Source organism: Leucopleurus acutus (genome assembly GCF_964270905.1).
Source record: "Leucopleurus acutus genome assembly, chromosome: X".
In the NCBI taxonomy this organism is placed as follows: domain Eukaryota; kingdom Metazoa; phylum Chordata; class Mammalia; order Artiodactyla; family Delphinidae; genus Leucopleurus; species Leucopleurus acutus.
Window position 1 is genome coordinate 25,528,169 of NC_139148.1, and position 17,162 is coordinate 25,545,330.

General features: G+C 36.9%; 1 protein-coding gene across 1 annotated transcript in view; it reads left to right on the forward strand.

The window, feature by feature from the left end:
- The window catches only part of IL1RAPL1 (interleukin 1 receptor accessory protein like 1), a gene marked incomplete at both ends in the record, with an annotated part of 1,110,009 nt that overhangs the window by 1,063,713 nt on the left and 29,134 nt on the right, over positions 1-17,162 (forward strand). The window contains 2 exons of the mRNA XM_082865242.1: positions 1,294-1,426; positions 4,116-4,261. Coding sequence (XP_082721368.1) covers positions 1,294-1,426; positions 4,116-4,261 — 279 coding nt within the window. The remainder of the gene's footprint in view (positions 1-1,293; positions 1,427-4,115; positions 4,262-17,162) is intronic.

Consider the following 17,162-nt stretch of genomic DNA (forward strand, 5'->3'; position numbering starts at 1 on the left):
TGGACATAAGTAAAATAATAATACGAATTTTATCCAATAAAAATTTTCTTGTTGTGGAACTTGGAGAATAAATTTTACATATAGGTTGACCCATACCAGGACTTAGAAAGAATGCATCTGTAACTGCATTGTGCTTTGCTCTGGGTTCATATTGTAGAATCACTTGTAAGCCCCGTTTCACGAGGTGTGCACTATTAACTCATAGTTTAGCTGTGAGGCTTGCAGTCTTTAGGAACCTCGTTCTCTTCACCTTAAAGTCAGAGTTGTCAGAGTCCTCTAGAATATTCTCAGGAATTTATGAAATGAAGGAAGTTTCCTTACTTCAGATGCCTATAAAGGTATCCCTGGAGCCTAGTTTTCAGCCCTTCATGTAGTCCTCATCCTTGTGAGTTCCCCTGCTCCAGTCTAAGCTGGAGTAGGTCTCCACAGGTCTCTATCCCACCCCGCATTTTCTAGCTCTAGAGGCTTGGGGAAACCAGGTGTTTGCAAAATCACATTACCTGTCCAGAAATACGCCTTATTTTCTGTAGGCATTAAATTTGCTTCCACTTTTCAGTCAGGGACCTCCACTTACCTTATTAAGTAATCAACCAATCTGTATTCACCATTATAGTGGTCTCTCTTGAGTAGCATATTGGAAGAAACTCATCTCCACAGTAGTATTATTGATTTTACATCTTATAAACATCCCAAATATTTATTCTCAGGAGTTGTTCATTTGTATTTTAATGCGCTTTTTTACCTGAGCGTGTGTTGGTTTCCTTAATTAAGATACTATTCCTCATACAGTACAAATATTTTAATAACATTTTTAGGGGATCCTGCATTTTACAATTTCATTTCTTTCCCATGAAAAGATTTTGTTCTCTTTCTGTTTTCCACATTCAGGACTGAGAAACATCTTCTACCTGCTTTATAAAATCTTATATTATCAACATTATGTACTGTCTGATATCATGCTTTGAGAAGGGCACGTCACCTCCATGGTACCATTCCCAATAATTCATAACCTCAATTTAATCATGTGGAAAAATCAGGCAAACTTAAATGGAAGAACCTTCTATGAAATAACCGACCAGTGTTCTTCAAAATCTTATAAGTAATTCACTTTCCACTAAATAAGCTGTCAAAAGCCCACATGAATTTGACAAAGATAGAAAACATCTGAAAAATGTGACTTTAGAAAGATGTTTCATTAAAACAATGAAGTGATTAAAATGTTACCTGCCACTTTGCCTAAAATAAGAGTGTACAAACAGTTTTATAACACATTTTCATCACTTCTCTCAACAGGAGATTCAGCTAATCTAACCTGCAGAGCTTTCTTTGGGTACAGTGGAGATGTCAGTCCTTTAATATACTGGATGAAAGGAGAGAAGTTTATTGAAGATCTGGATGAAAATCGAGTTTGGGAAAGTGACATTAGGTAAAGTAATTTTTGTCTTTTAACTTGTACAATCAAGATTAACTTTTGTTCTCTTAGTGAATAGAAAGTGAACTAAAAGAAAAGAAGGGGTTTGGGGGAGTGTTTTACTATTATAATAAAAATATTGCAACATTTAGTGGCAAAGAGGCAAAATAGTCGAGAGAGTGACTATGAAATTGTCAAACAGGAGTGCCATTTGCAAAGAATTTAAGAGAATTAAAAAGGATTTTTTCACTAAGGAATAAACTGAGTGTGAGAGAGACCAAAATAGCATCAAATATGGAAAATGTCTGAGATCAGATGATACAGCCACTATGTAGAACAGTATGGGGGTTCCTTAAAAAACTGCAAATAGAACTACCATATGACCCAGCAATCCCACTACTGGGCATATACCCTGAGAAAACCATAATTCCAAAAGAGTCATGTAACAAAATGTTCACTGCAGCTCTATTTACAATAGCCCGGAGATGGACGCAACCTAAGTGTCCAGCGACAGATGAGTGGATAAAGAAGACGTGGCACATATATACAATGGAATATTACTCAGCCATAAAAAGAAACGAAATTGAGTTATTTGTAGTGAGGTGGATGGACCTAGAGTCTGTCCTACAGAGCGAAGTAAGTCAGAAAGAGAAAAACAAATACTGTATGCTAACACATATATATGGAATCTAAAAAACAAAACAAAACAAAAAAAGGTTCTGAAGAACCTAGGGGCAGGACAGGAATAAAGACGCAGACGTAGAGAATGGACTTGAGGACACGGGGAGTGGGGAGGGTAAGCTGGGACGAAGTGAGAGAGTGGCATGGACGTATATACACTACCAAATGTAAAATAGCTAGCTAGTGGGAAGCAGCCATATAGCACAGGGAGATCAGCTTGGTGTTTTGTGACCACCTAGACGGGTGGGGTAGTGAGGGTGGGAGGGAGACGCAAGAGGGAGGGGATATGGGGATATATGTATATGTATAGCTGATTCACTTTATTATAAAGCAGAAACTAACACACCATTCATTGTAAAGCAATTATACTCCAATAAAGATGTTTAAAAAAAACATGGAAAATGTGATATTATGCCTTCGGTTTATAAGAGCTCTTTTTCTTAATTGTTGAGAGAAGATATTAACAGGTTTCTAGGATTCAACCAAACGCAATCTTTCTAACTTCCTTTTATATGTTTTTACATATTTTAGGCATCATGTTGACTATAAAGCACTTGATAGGAATGATAAAGGATACAAAAAATGTTTTTATCACCTTTTTTGGTCTGACTTTAAGGTCTAAACATTAATATAGTGGGAATAACAGTGAATAATTAAAATACAATCGATTTTGAGGGCATCATGCTTAAGCCTCTTGCTTTTTTTTAAAAAAAATAATTAATGTATTTGTTCATTTACTTTTAAATATTGAGGTATTCAATTATGACCCAAAGTAGGCTTATACACAGATACTCATTTTTAATCATAATGTAAATTGGCAAATATATTAATAAATAAGCTATAAGTGAATCAAAATACTGATCAATTGTAAACATTCTCCCATCTAAAGATCGCCTCTTCTGGGTATATATGAGCATTTTAACTAAATTCTTCTTCTTAAATGTGAGGAGTTTTAAAACTTGATGAAAGGTATAAGAGAAAAAGGTTTTCGATAGAAAATAAAAACCTATAGAACTGTCATATAAGATTATTTCTACTGGAATTTTCTTCCTGGCAACAAATACACAAGAATATTGCACTGCAGTTGGGTTCTGAAATGCCCAGATGAGTAATTCTCCAGTATGTACTAAAATGTTCCTCTGCCATTTCTCATGTTCAAAACTTCACTATTATCTCATACCCATACACTCTGAAATGCTAAGGTTAAAGAAGGATAATAAACCTCCTAACTTTTCCCCTCTCTCCTGTTGTGGGTGCTCAGGGAATGTTCTAGAAAGGTATTTTTCTTTAATTCTGCATTAGGAAGTATTGTGCAGAGATGAGTTTACCAAGCAGGTGGGAGGGTAGAGGTGGAAACTTTGTGAGCAAGGAAAGGGAGGCTTACTTTGAAGTTTTCCATTTGTTCTAAAAAGATTGCTAAAATCCTTGACACTGAGATTAGTGAGCGTTTACCATTAATTTTAAATGTCAGAATTAAACACTTCATCAATCATTTAGTCTACAGTTTTGTAATTTCATGTTTCTTTTAAAATAGGAATTGATTTGCACCATTAAAAGAAAATAGGCTAGAGGTTTCAATTGAAATGTCAAAATAGCTCAGAAATTTTCTATTCTTCCTTTTATTTTTTTAAATTAACCTGGTAGATAATTAGTCCTCCAGCCGAAGACATTAGAATTTCTTATCTCACCCTTACATCATATTTCTTCTTAAAGGGAAAACAATTTGTAAACTTCTCTTCAAGGTCTCTCTCACCTCTTTATTATGATAGTGTGATTGTCCTGCTAAGAGAGATAATTAACTGAAACTTAATTAGCATCTACAAAGACAAGCTTCCTTATTAGAAGTGAAGAAGAAAAGGGCATGATATAATTTAATTAAGATAGCATTAATCCATGACCAAATTTGAAGCACAGATGCTGTAGGTTTTTTCACATCAGATTCAGATTCATCTAAATGTTTTTCTTTTTCATGTATGTGTATGTTTGTGTGGGGTTTTTTGTTTCGTTTTGCTTTATATTTTAGAATCCTCAAGGAGCATCTTGGGGAACAGGAAGTTTCCATCTCATTAATTGTGGACTCTGTAGAAGAAGGTGACTTGGGAAATTACTCCTGTTATGTTGAAAATGGAAATGGACGTCGGCATGCCAGTGTTCTCCTTCACAAACGGGGTGAGTGTAACCTTCTAAGCTTGAGTGGTTGACTTAACCTTTAATGGAAGGGAAGTAATTGGGAAGCAAAAAGTTTTTTAATTGTTTTTACGTAAATTTATTCTAAATAAAATAATTACATTAGCATTAGGGCCATCAAAACATGTAACACAGCAGATAGGTGACTAGCTCATACACTAGAGTCAAACTCAGATTCCTTGCTTTGTTTTTTTGTTGGTTTGTTTGTTTTGGCCGGGCCTCATGGTATGCGGGATCTTAGTTCTTGAACCAGGGATCAAACCCACCAGGGATTGAACCCATTCCCCCTGCAGTGGAAGCGGGGAGTCTTCACCACTGGACCACCAGGGAAGTCCCCCTTGCTCTGTTTTAATACCAACTATATAACCTTAGGAATGATATCTAACTTCCTTAAGCTTCAGTTTTCTGATAATATGGAATGGGGAAATAATAATATCAACTCTTCAGTGTGTTTTAAGGATGAAAGAAGACAGTAAATGTGAAGAGCTTGGCATGGAGCCTGTACACAGGAAGTATTTAGTTAGATGCTACTCTTTATTATTAGAAATAGGCAAACCAATTAAAAATAACCAGGACAGCTTTAAGTCAAAGATTGTGCTCCATATTGGAAGGTTGTTCCTTGAGTGTAAGAATTATGTCCAATGGATTCCCCATTGTAGTTCTTTTTGACTTTTTTTCTGCCTTGGATAAGTTTCACATGTGTAATATCCTCCCATGATTAATAATAATTCGCTAGTGAATTATTTGTCAATTATTATTCATGAATAGCAATTCACTAAATCTGATTCCACGGCAACCCCAACACCTTACACACAGGGATAAAATATATATAAATAGATATTGAATTGTTTGAAATTATAGACGATTGTAAAATTTGAGCCATGCCTTTTAGTTGGTGAAACTTTTCATGTACATTGCAGAGAAAAATATATTTTTTCTACATTATGCTAAGTGAAAACTTTCTGGATGTTCTCTTACTCGGCAAATTCACAGTGATTTTAATTTCAAAGCACATGTTTAATCTTAAACTCTTTGAGGTTAGCAAAGAAAGAGAATGCCGAAGACTGTTCCCCTCACTTTAGTGGACAATAGATTCTCTTTGAATAATGTTACTGAAAGCTATTAAAACAGACACTTCTGTTGTCAAGGTGACTATAATATTAAAATACTTTTGGGGGGATGTTAACAGAGGGAAAAGGTAAGCAGCAGTTAGTAAGCAATATGATTGTTTGTTTCTTTAGCTTAACACATATATTCAGTCAATGAAGGGATTTAGAGTAGAAATATTATACTATAAAAGGACAGAAATAGCTTCTCACGGTTGGAAGCAATTTAAATGTGTAATTGAACTACTCCATAACATCTTCCTCAGTGATCGGTCAGCTTATACTGGATCACATTCCTCCTCAAGGAAGCCAATTCTATCTTTGGAAAAACCTAACTATTAGAAAGCATTCCTATTTCACTGTCTGTCTACTCCTTGACCCCACTTTCAATCTCTCTTCCCCAAAATAGCCCTTCAAAAGTTTGAGGACCGTCACCATAATCCTTCTGGGCCTTCATTTCCCTAGATTCAACTTCTTTAGTTCCTTTTATTCATTCTTCTTTTATGTGGATAAAATACTTGCACCATTCTGGTTACTCTCTTGAGCAACATATATTTCTTTTTAGGACAAAGTAGGAGTGACAGTTAAAGTACGGAAGCTGGGTTGTTTCCAAGGAGGATACAATTATTAAAGCTCTCTTCTAGCAGCCGGGCACACAGCCAGGAAGGGGCACACAGCCCCACGCTATTTTTAGCATGTGTGGCCTAAGGTTAAGTTGCCCATAGCTACAGAAGCTTCCAGTACTACAAAAATAAATGACTGAGGAATCAAGGAAATTGTTTGAAAAAACTTTTCCAATACTGTCTAATTCCCCAAACATGAAGAAGAAAGTAGTGGACAATGCTAGAGCACTCTTGAATACTTAGATCTTCCACAGTGTTTTTCAAAGATGTATTTATGCCAACAGCATTTTATTCTTAATAAAATAAAAGCATTAAGAAGCCAAAAAGAGTTCTTCAAGGTCATGTTCTCCAAAAGTCCCTCTTAAAGTTAGTGTTCACCTTCCTTTTAAGGGAGCTGCAGCAAATAAGTCATCAATTCACAATGACAGCAGTGTGGAATGGTCTACCCCAACCATCTACGGGGAAAAACAAAGGACTCTAGTTAACAGATGGCATAACTGCAAGTTCCCCAGCCCTGAAAGGTTCAGAAGGTCAAGACACAGCACATGTGAGCTGATAGTTTGGGTCTTCGATCATAGGGTCCCTGAAAGAGTTAAATTGCTGTCATGCTAGCAATTATGTAATGACCAGATGCGTTACTGTATTGCTTGAGGGGCTTCCCTGGTGGCACAGCGGTTAAGAATCCACCTGCCAATGCAGGGGACACGGGTTTGAGCCCTGGTCCAGGAAGATCCCACATGCCGCGGAGCAACTAAGCCCGTGCACCACAACTACTGAGCTGCTGAGCCTGCGCTCTGGAGCCCGCAAGCCACAACTACTGAGCCCCCATGCCACAACTACTGAGCCCCCGTGCCACAACTACTGAAGCCCGCACGCCTAGAGCCTGTGCTCTGCAACAAGAGAAGCCGCCGCAATGAGAAGCCCGCGCACCGCAACGAAGAGTAGCCCCCACTCACTTCAGCTAGAGAAAGCCCGCGTGCAGCAATGAAGACCCAACGCAGCCAAAAATAAAATAAATAAATTTTTAAAAAAAGAAAAGGAAAATCCTTGCTTGGGAATATTCAGAGTTGTTGATTCCTGCAGCCAGGGAAGTTACTTGGACAGTTAGGATCATGTCACATGCTATACAGAGAACTAGGTTATACAGTGAAACAGAGACAAAGGGCCATGGGGCCATATTAGTGTATGACTACCCTGCCCCTTATTCCTCACTCTAGTCCCTGGCCTGACAAGCTTGAGGGTTAGATCCTTGTTCCAAAAAGAACCAAAGCAAAGAGTAGACCAACATTCACTACTGTGCTATTTCTTGTCTCCACCATTGCCTATTGAATTGAATTCCATATATGTCTCTGAATCTTTTACCCAGATGTCTTTGCTTAGATTCCTAATTGCTGCTACCCGATTCGACCACACATCAAACACTGACCTTCAGTTTCCCTCCAAAACCCCGTCCTTTTATTTTCCTTTCATTTTTACGTTTTCCATTTCTCTAACACAAACCATTCTCCAGATGGATACTCAGCAGCACTGTGCTCTGGCCTCTGGGCTAGCCCCTCTTGCACCGAACAGGCAGTCCTAAATTTCTTACTCATCCGCTGAGTTTTTCGTCCATTCTCTAATTCTGGATGACCTCACAGCGTGGACATGTTTACTGTCTGGAGCAAAGTAGTTTAATGTTTAAGGGTTTGGACTCTGGAGCAAGGCTGTCTGTATGAAACCTACTCTCTGCTTACTAGCTATGCTATCTTGGACAAATCCCTTATTCTCTGTGAACCTCAAATTCCTCTTGTGTAAAAGGGGAATAATAATAGTACCTTCCATATAGAGTAGCTATGAGGATTTAATAAATGAATATATATCAATATGTATCACAATGTCTGACACATATTTATCACCTAGTAAACGTTAGCAGCTATTACATGATTTTTCTACTCCAACTACATGATGTTCTGGCTAATTTAGGATGCAGCAATAATGTGTTCCATTAAAAACTCCCTGAAATCTAATTTATCGTTCATTAAAATGGTCAGCTGCAGCTCCAGCAATTTTGTTCCGTTGATTCTGTATTTTTCTTTATAACAGATTTACTTTAGTTTGAATGTGCTGTCCGAAAGGAGATCTTCATTTATTTATTCATGCATTTAATGATAATTGTTAAGAACCTACTATGTGTCTGGCACTCATAAAATTAAATGAACAGGAAATAAGAACCAATATAATTTGAAATGCCATCATCTGCTTTTTAAATTACATTGATATTAAGCACTTCTAATGTATTGATAGAATTGTGCTTCTAGGGAATGTTTGGCTTTGAAGCTGTCACATTAAGGGAATGTTCATTAACAGTCCTGTTGTGAATGGTTATGTTTAGATATATCGATTACAGTATTATGGCACTTCATTCATCACGAAGTAGTTTGGGGACTGGCAAAGTATCTACCGCAGAGACTAGCACTAGTTAATAATGATAAATATCTGGTTTTTCTCTATTCCCCCTCAAACCCATTTTAATTGTTGCATGTGCAGTCTCTCTCTCTCCCTCCCTCCCTCTCTCCCTCCAAAGAGTGTAATCAATGGGAATTAGACTTGCTCTATAAACTCCCTAGTCCTCGGAATATCTTTAGTAATGTAATTAACATGTACATCATTTAGGACGCATTGTTTTAAAGCCAGATGAATTTAGACCCAGTGGAGTCCTTATCCCTTCTTATAATGAATCATTTTTGTACTCTGTGCCCCTATCCTTGTTGGTATTTACCTAGTGCATTTATTTGCTGAGAGATACAGTAAGACTGTAGAACTGTTTAAAGCTCTCTCGGGGCTCATCCTTTGACATCTTCGACCATTGATTTCAGAATATGGAAAAGCCAAACTTTGCCCAGACATCAAAACCTCCTACATCTCTTTATGGCTGCATCTCCCTAAAAAGACCATGACCCATTAAAAACTGAGTAGACATCCACAGAAGAGTCACTTTTACTGAGTCGTTACTGTGGGGGAGGAAAAATCATTTTCCCTCTACCTTTCTAGGTTCTTGGCTGAGACACACCGTGTAATAAAAGATAGATTAACAGGAGAAAAACAAACATAAATTTAATAGCATATATTCCTCCTGTATACATGGGAGAAACCCAGGAAAGCTGAGTAACTCCCTGAAGTGGCCCAAGCCAGCACCTTAATTACCATCTCCAGCTAAAGACAAAACAAGGTGTTGGGGAGCAGGGAGGTGGCCAGGAAAAGCACAGTAACCATGGGCATGGTTGTTCTGCAGATTTAATTCTCTGCCTTCTCCACTGATGAGTTTGTGGAGATTCAGAGTCATCCTCTCCCTGGTACAGCAAGGGAAACACCCTTACAAATGAGGATTTCTTTTATAAATGTAAATATCTCTTACAAAGAGTAACTTCTACTCGGTTTTTAGAGCTTCTCCTGTGTCTGCTGTCTCTTAAAAATGATCAGCCTTAAATAATGTTTATATCAAAGAGACATATTTTCAGAGGGTATATTCTGTCCCTCTTCTTTGCTTGTGCAATGCCAAAATATTAAAGAACTTTAGTTATGTTGCTGCAGCATCTCCAAATCAGAGCCATCAGGTTTAACAAATTCTCTCTTTGGATAAGATCTGACATTTTGAAGTCAAAGTTTTATTCTATCCTGTAACATTTTTCTTGCTTCTCTGCTCCTCAGTTATGTAAGACATTTAATCTGACCTCAATTCTTTTTTTTTTCTTGGCAACTAACACCAAAACAAATAAACAAATAAAAACCACGTTGGAGGCTATTATGAATGCCAAGAGCACAAATTGTCTGGTACTAGTGATTTTGTACCTTTGAGTTTCTTGATATGGACATTGCAACAAGATTATTTGACTGCCACCAAAATTACAGGCATGAAAACTAAACTTTTGAGCTATTTCCTCAGATATAGAATATATGATTTAAGTGAGGTTAACTCCAAGTTATTTTTGCCTCAACAGTGGAATATCTTTTCAAAGGTCTGTTGATCCCAGTTTTTCTTGATCAGCTACAGCATGGATATTTGTTACGTAGCATAGTTTTGCCTTTCAGTCCTTTTGGTTATTGTTTTCCTAAGTGTGAATTGGAATATCCAAGCAGCATCTTTGTTAGGAAAGAAAAGGACCACTCTTAGCTGATGATTACCTTATTTCTCAATTAATAAGTAACAAGGGAATGATCCAGGACCACACCCATATTGAGAACCGAGAATGATAAGCCCTTCAGTTTTTATCATTCCTGTTAACCATGTGGGCCAGAGCTCTCAGTATTTAATTTATATATGGGCATAGTCATTGGAAGTCCTTTATTTTGTTTGTTTTCCTAACTAAATGTTAAATTCTTAATAAAGATCTTTAACTTGTACTTCTCTCTTATATCTTTAACTTGTACATCATCACATAAATGCGATGTACGGATGGTTAAAGTTCAGTAAGGAATCTCCAGATTGAACTTTTAAATGCCCCCGAGGCGAGGAAGGCAAGCCAAACACTGGCCATCATGCTTGCCTGTAATACCTGTAGCTTTGGGTGAATTCCTCACTTTCTGAGGTCCCCCAAATATCCTGAGGTTCCTGCACCTGCCAGGAAGTGACCTGCCTTACTCCCCTGGTAAGGCTGCCGGGAACCCTGTAAGCAAGGTGCCAGGCTGTTTTTCCAAAGGGCCTTATTGGCTCCATAAAGTCAACCTTAGTTCCTTAAAGCTGTCTGGTCATATCTGAGTCTATGCATGTCTCTCTCAAATAAGACATTCCAGTGAAAACCTTGGTAATATAACAAATTTCCAATTGTGTCCTGTTCCAAGGAAAACAGATTCTTATTGAACTTATGTAAGTATAACTACAATGCCCTGAAAATAAGAGTATTCACCATGAGTTTCTGAATTCTGGAGGGATCAGGTAGGGAAAAAAATATAAATGTTTCAATTCTGCTTATAAAGATATAACTTACCGAATTGCTGTTAAGTCATAGTGTAAGATTAAAGGTTTTCTTATATCTGAAAAACAAAGATTAACAATGTAGTTATAGTTCAGACAAAAAAGTCAAAATTATAATCATATTCATCAATTTCTTCAGTCCCATGTGATTAATTCTTGTTGCTCTTATCTTTTGTTAGCAGTTTTGTGAAGCCATCAGTTTTTTGATTAGAGTTCTGTAATTTCTTACCCAATTCAGTGGTATCATCTGAAAGTTATCAGAAAGATACATTGTCAAAAAGTCCTTTCTGTGGATCTTCTTGAAGATGAAGTTTTTGTTTTGTTTGCAAAAGCATCAGAGTAAAACAATAATTGTCTATAAATGACAAAAGTCTTAAAATGGCATGGTTAAAGATCTGATTCACTGTAGTGCAATTGAAAAGGAAATTTGATTATTTCTGTGACATAAAGTTTTAAGATAATAACTAGAATTATGGCTAATAACATTGTACCAGGAAATATCTGAATTTTATGAATTTTATATAATTTCTAGAACATTTATATTAATAACATTTACCCAAATAATATAACCTAGGAACATTTGTCATCACTTATTTGACAATGCTTCCCATATCATTTAGCATACTCAATAAGCCTAATTAGTTTAATATCTCTCTTTTATAAGGAGAGAAAGCAAATATTTTGAGGTATTCCAGGGGCCTTTTGGAAAACCCCCAAATTATTTCCAGGTCAGTAAGACTTCATCAGAATTTTACTTGGGGGAAGTTTGTCAAAAATATCAAAAAATTTTAAAACACTTGTCAAATAGGATCCTAGGTCACTATGAAACAATACTTAGTTATTCACTTAATCAAAATGACAAAGACTTCACAGGCAAATACAGAAAGTTAAATAGTTGTAAAAAAAACTTAGCTCTTATAATATTTGAAGAGACTCGGGTTTCTTTCCTAAATAGTCAAAGACCTGATAAAGATAAAACATAGAATTTTTGTTTTTCTAGACAGATGCCATTAATGATAAAGAAAATATTTGTTTACAATTGCTTATTAAGAGCAGACCAATGATCTAAAAAAAACCTTTGTGCTTTTAACAGAAAGCAAAACCAAATTCTAATTTTGTACAAGTGTACCTTTGATACTGAAATTTATTCACATAATTAAATTTATCCCAATCTTAGCCAGCTTGATCACACATAAAATTTCTTTCCCAAGATCCCTTTTTCACAAAACTTCTACAACTTTCTATGGCCACTTTAGTTTGCCCCTTTTTCTCTTTCCCAGTTTGAAATAATCAGCTCTAGGACAAAAATCACTTTTATTTCTCTCAACAAAAATGCATCTCCATTATCTCATGCCTTTTCTTACCCAAAAATACATTTTACTTCCCTTGCATACAGAATTGTTTCCCTTATTATCTCTAGTATCCTTAATCACATGTAATAATTAGAAACCTTAATTTCTAGCGAAAACAAAGAAATAATTGTGAACTACATTAGCATTTTGTGGTGTGGAAAATTTATAAATACACTTTTTTTAAAATTTCAGCTCTTTTAATTTTTTATTGAAGTATAGTTGATTTACAATATTGTGCCTATAAATACCTTTTATAATGTCTAGAAATATATGCCCTTTTAAATAGTGCAATCTTTCCATGTGGCACAAGACATGGTTACTAAAAGACTGAAATTCATCTTTAGTTTCTCCGCAATAGGAAGTCAAAAGTAGATAAGACTATGTTCAATAATTAATGTTTTATTATTTTATCTTATTTGGAAATGATCTAGATATTTAATGAATTTCCATCATTTAATTTGATCTAGCGAAACCCTAAGGGTGTTAAGTTACCAGAAAGATTTGGGGAACTACTTAAGTAAACAATCATCGTTTTAGAAAGTTCACCTGAAAACGCATCTCATTTACATCTATTTAATACATTTGTTTTTAATAATCGCACTTAGATTACCCCTGAAGATTTTATGAGACATTAAAGCAGTTAGCCATCTTAAGTTATTTTTCTTGTTGACAAATTTTGTAGCAGAGATAACATGAACTTATTTGACTTTTAGTAAACCTAGGTAGAATAAAAGTATTGTACTGAATGCTGATAACTCTAAAGATACACCTGTTTTAATTAAACCAGTAAGTTTAAATTTGCTTTTATTGACTAAAGATTAATCATAGATCACATGAAGTTAAAAAACATTTGCGTTAGTTCCTGTGACATTTAGAAATAATTTATGTAAGCATTTACTTTAAGCTGAGTAAATAGAGCTCTTTTACAAATTAATTATGGCATGACCATCTAGAGATATAAAAATAACCCTATCTGTAATGTACACACCAGAGAGAATCTTCCCACTGGTCCTAAAGGCAAGCTGGGTCTACCTCACCACACCCTTGCCCACGATCTTTGCAGGTATCTCTGGTGATAGCTCTATTCTGGGAACAGGTCCTTTATTTAAATTATTTTAGGCAACTAAGACAGACGTAAAAAGAAAAACTTCCTGAGTTTCTATTTCTTAAAAATAACCAGACTAGGGCCTCCCTGGTGGCGCAGTGGTTGGGAGTCCTCTTGCCGATGCAGGGGACACGGGTTCGTGCCCCGTTCCGGGAGGATCCCGCATGCCGCGGGGCGGCTGGGCCCGTGAGCCGTGGCCACTGACCCTGCACTTCCGGAGCCTGTGCTCCGCAACGGGAGAGACCACAGCAGGGAGACGCCTGCATACCGGAAAAAATAAAAAATAAAAAAAATAACCAGACTAAGTTGATCCTCATACCAAAGAGACACATTTTGGGGTGGCAAAATTTGCTCCCCTACACCACTCTTGGAAAGTCAACCCAAAGTCCCTAGAGCAGTGCTTTACCATCTTCTGTTGTGGTTGTTATCGCAATCTTTACAGTACACAGAAATCACCTAGGAAGTTTGTTAAAAAGTGATTCAAAATCACTCATCTGGGACTTCCCTTCTTGTCCAGCGGTTAAGATTCTGCACTTCCACTGCAGCGGGCATGGGTTTGATCCCTGGTTGGGGAAGTAAGATCCCACATGTCGCGTGGTGCAGCAAAAAAATCATTAGTTTGAGGTGAACTCAAGTTCAAACAAGTTTCTTGATGCTGCTGGTCTGTGGACCACAGTTGGCATACCAAGGTCTTTGCCTAGGCAATAGGTACTCTAATAAACTTGGTAGAATCTAACAGGTGAAAAGCAACTAGCTCTCTTGAGTTCACTGTTGCCATCACAGAGGAATGAAAGAGGGGTATAAAGAGGGGTATAGCCAGTCACTGGGACTAATTCTAACTAATTGCCTCATTCTTTTTATGTGATCAACACCTTTGAATCTGTTTGAACGTTTGTACATTGCCCTCACATCTAGTCTTAATGAGGTTACTTGCCTCATGTATTCAATGAAATTGTGCTTTATAGAACACATTTGCTACTCAGAGAGATGTCTGAAAGAGCACTGTCTTCAAGTATTAAATAATTAACCTCTTAAATGAAGAGGGCCTTCATTGTTGGACACAGTTCCTCCATATCCCTTTTTAAAAAGGAAATCCACTTAGGGATGTCTCAACAACCTATATATGGCTATATACATATATTTCAATCTATGCAAATAGGCTGTATACAGTGTTCAGCCTGTGCAAATAGCAGTTCCCAAGGAGGAACAAGATATATGATGGGCAGTAAGTACTGCTAATTTCCTGGGTTTTTTTTTTTTTTTTTTTTTTTTGGTTTTTTTGCGGTATGCGGGCCTCTCACAGTTGTGGCCTCTCCCGTTGCGGAGCACAGGCTCCGGACGCGCAGGCTCAGCGGCCATGGCTCACGGGCCCAGCCGCTCCGCGGCATGTGGGATCTTCCCGGACTGGGGCACAAACCCGTGTCCCCTGCATCGGCAGGCGGACTCTCAACCACTGCACCACCAGGGAAGCCCTAATTTCCTGTTTTAAACACTTGTATTCAGCTAAATTTCAATTATGTGTAGTAAGGAAGGGCAGACAGTGTGAAGATTAAACCTCCACATATTATTGGTCAATGATATCGCAAAAGAGGCAAAGAAAAAAATAACACAGTAACAAAACCTGGATAAACAGTTCCTATGTGTTCAGAAGTTCAAATCATTTTTTACAGGTGTCTTTCTAGCATCTAAAGAGGTTATAAAAACACAAGTAAACCTACAGTGAGAGCAGAGGGAATTCACTGGAACTCAGATCTTTGTCTTGGAAAGTAACACACAGGCACTTTAGAAAACAATAATTCAGTTTAAGATATTTGCAAGAAGCCTACAGATATCATTGAGCACGCACATAGCACAATTCCACATATGTGATCAGAGATCACAAGCAGAACAGCATATCCATGGCCACTACCCACCAACACACCATTCACTTTTACTTCTCAAAACTACCTTAATATTCTCATTATTTCTGGGTCAGGACAACCTATTGACTGACAATTCTTCATAGCCTGCTCAAAGTCTCATTTCACTGCTGGTTAAAGATGATTCATATAATGCTGTTGTATGAGAAAGCAATAAATCATTCCCATTCACTAAATATGAATTAAGGTCCAGCTCTGGGCAAGGCACTGGGTTCGTTGTCCTCAGTAGTTGAGTCACTGCTGCCAGCGGGATGTCTATCACCGTCCTGGGGCATGAAAGCAACATTGTTGGGGAGAGGAAGATGGCTGTGCATTTTTATGGCTGTGAATTCCTGCACTCGGCTGAGAAATGGCACAACTGGGTCAAAAATGCAAGGTATAACTTTTAATAAGCAGTTCCCTGTATATTGAACTTTGACAACCAGGTCAGTAAAGTGAGAAGTTAGACGTGACACATAAAAAAATGCTAACTACTCTCTCAGGTCATATAGTAGGAAAAAACGTGTTGATTTCCAATAAATTTCCATGGTAACTTGTATTAGATTTTAGTGCTGAGAATTACATTTGCCATCTGTAAGAAATATGTTAGCTATTAGTCTCTATTTTTAGGGCACATATACTATTTTTAGCATGTGTTCTATGAAGGATGATATATCTGGAGGTAGATTTCTCTAAATTAAAGGTGGACATTTAAATGCTATTAAAATAGATTTTGTTTGTACTTCACAAAAAGAAATCCAGTGGTATATTTAAGAAAGCACAAAAAGGTCATTTTAAAGATCACCCGGGAATCATTACCATGAATTAGAATTTGATATGAATGAGGATTGACTGAAAAATTGTGAACAGGGATGAAGAAATGGACAGTTACTTGAGAGTGTTTGTATTTGACTCTTCACTTGTGTGTGACCTAAAGCAAGTCTCTTTATGTCATTGTTCTTCATTTTTATCATTTGTTAACTAATTGTCCTTAAGCCACAGTGCAGTAATCTTGTAAGAACATATTAAACTCCGGGTGACTAAAAGTATATATTAGCCCATTCATCAGATTTTATAGGTTCGCAGAGTTTTGAGTCATTGTACCTCATTTTGCAAATCTTGAAAGTGAAATGAAACAGTTGCTCTTCCCAGGAATTTTCTTATAGTTTTAAGTGTTTGTAAAGTTGACTCAGATCTTTAGGTAAGTTCCTGTAACTGCAGAATAGAAATTATAATTCCTTAAGGTATGCTATGGCAGATCAAAGTACTGACTGGTAATGGTTACCAAATTCATGGAAACTAACATGGAAGAGGCCATTATCAAAAGCTAAAGAATGATACTTAAATTGCCTGACTTAGATCAGTTTGGAATTCTAATTCTAGTATGAAATATAAAGTGAGTATAACTTGAAAACTCATTTATACTACTTCACCATTTCAAGGTAATGACTCACAACTGCTTGAGTGCATTTCTAATTCTCCCCAAGTGAACAAATGCATCTATATTATTTAACTATATCACTATGGAAAGTAGCTAAAAGGAATACATTAAAGATATCACAACAGAATTCCGTATTGGCCATCATCTTGTGCAGATTAATGTCAGTGGCAACTCAGTAGTCCCATAAAAGTTGATAATATTAAAAAATATATTTTCAACTTGCCACGTGGCATGTGGGATCTTAGATCCCTGACCAGGGATCAAACCCGCACCCCCTACAGTAAAAGCACGGAGTCTTAACCACTGGTCTGCCAGGAAAGTCTGTCAACTTTTAACTGTTCTCAGACCAGTTTAGCTTCGTTGTCTGTAAAACAATGCAATTAGACTAAAGGAAATTTGAAATTTGA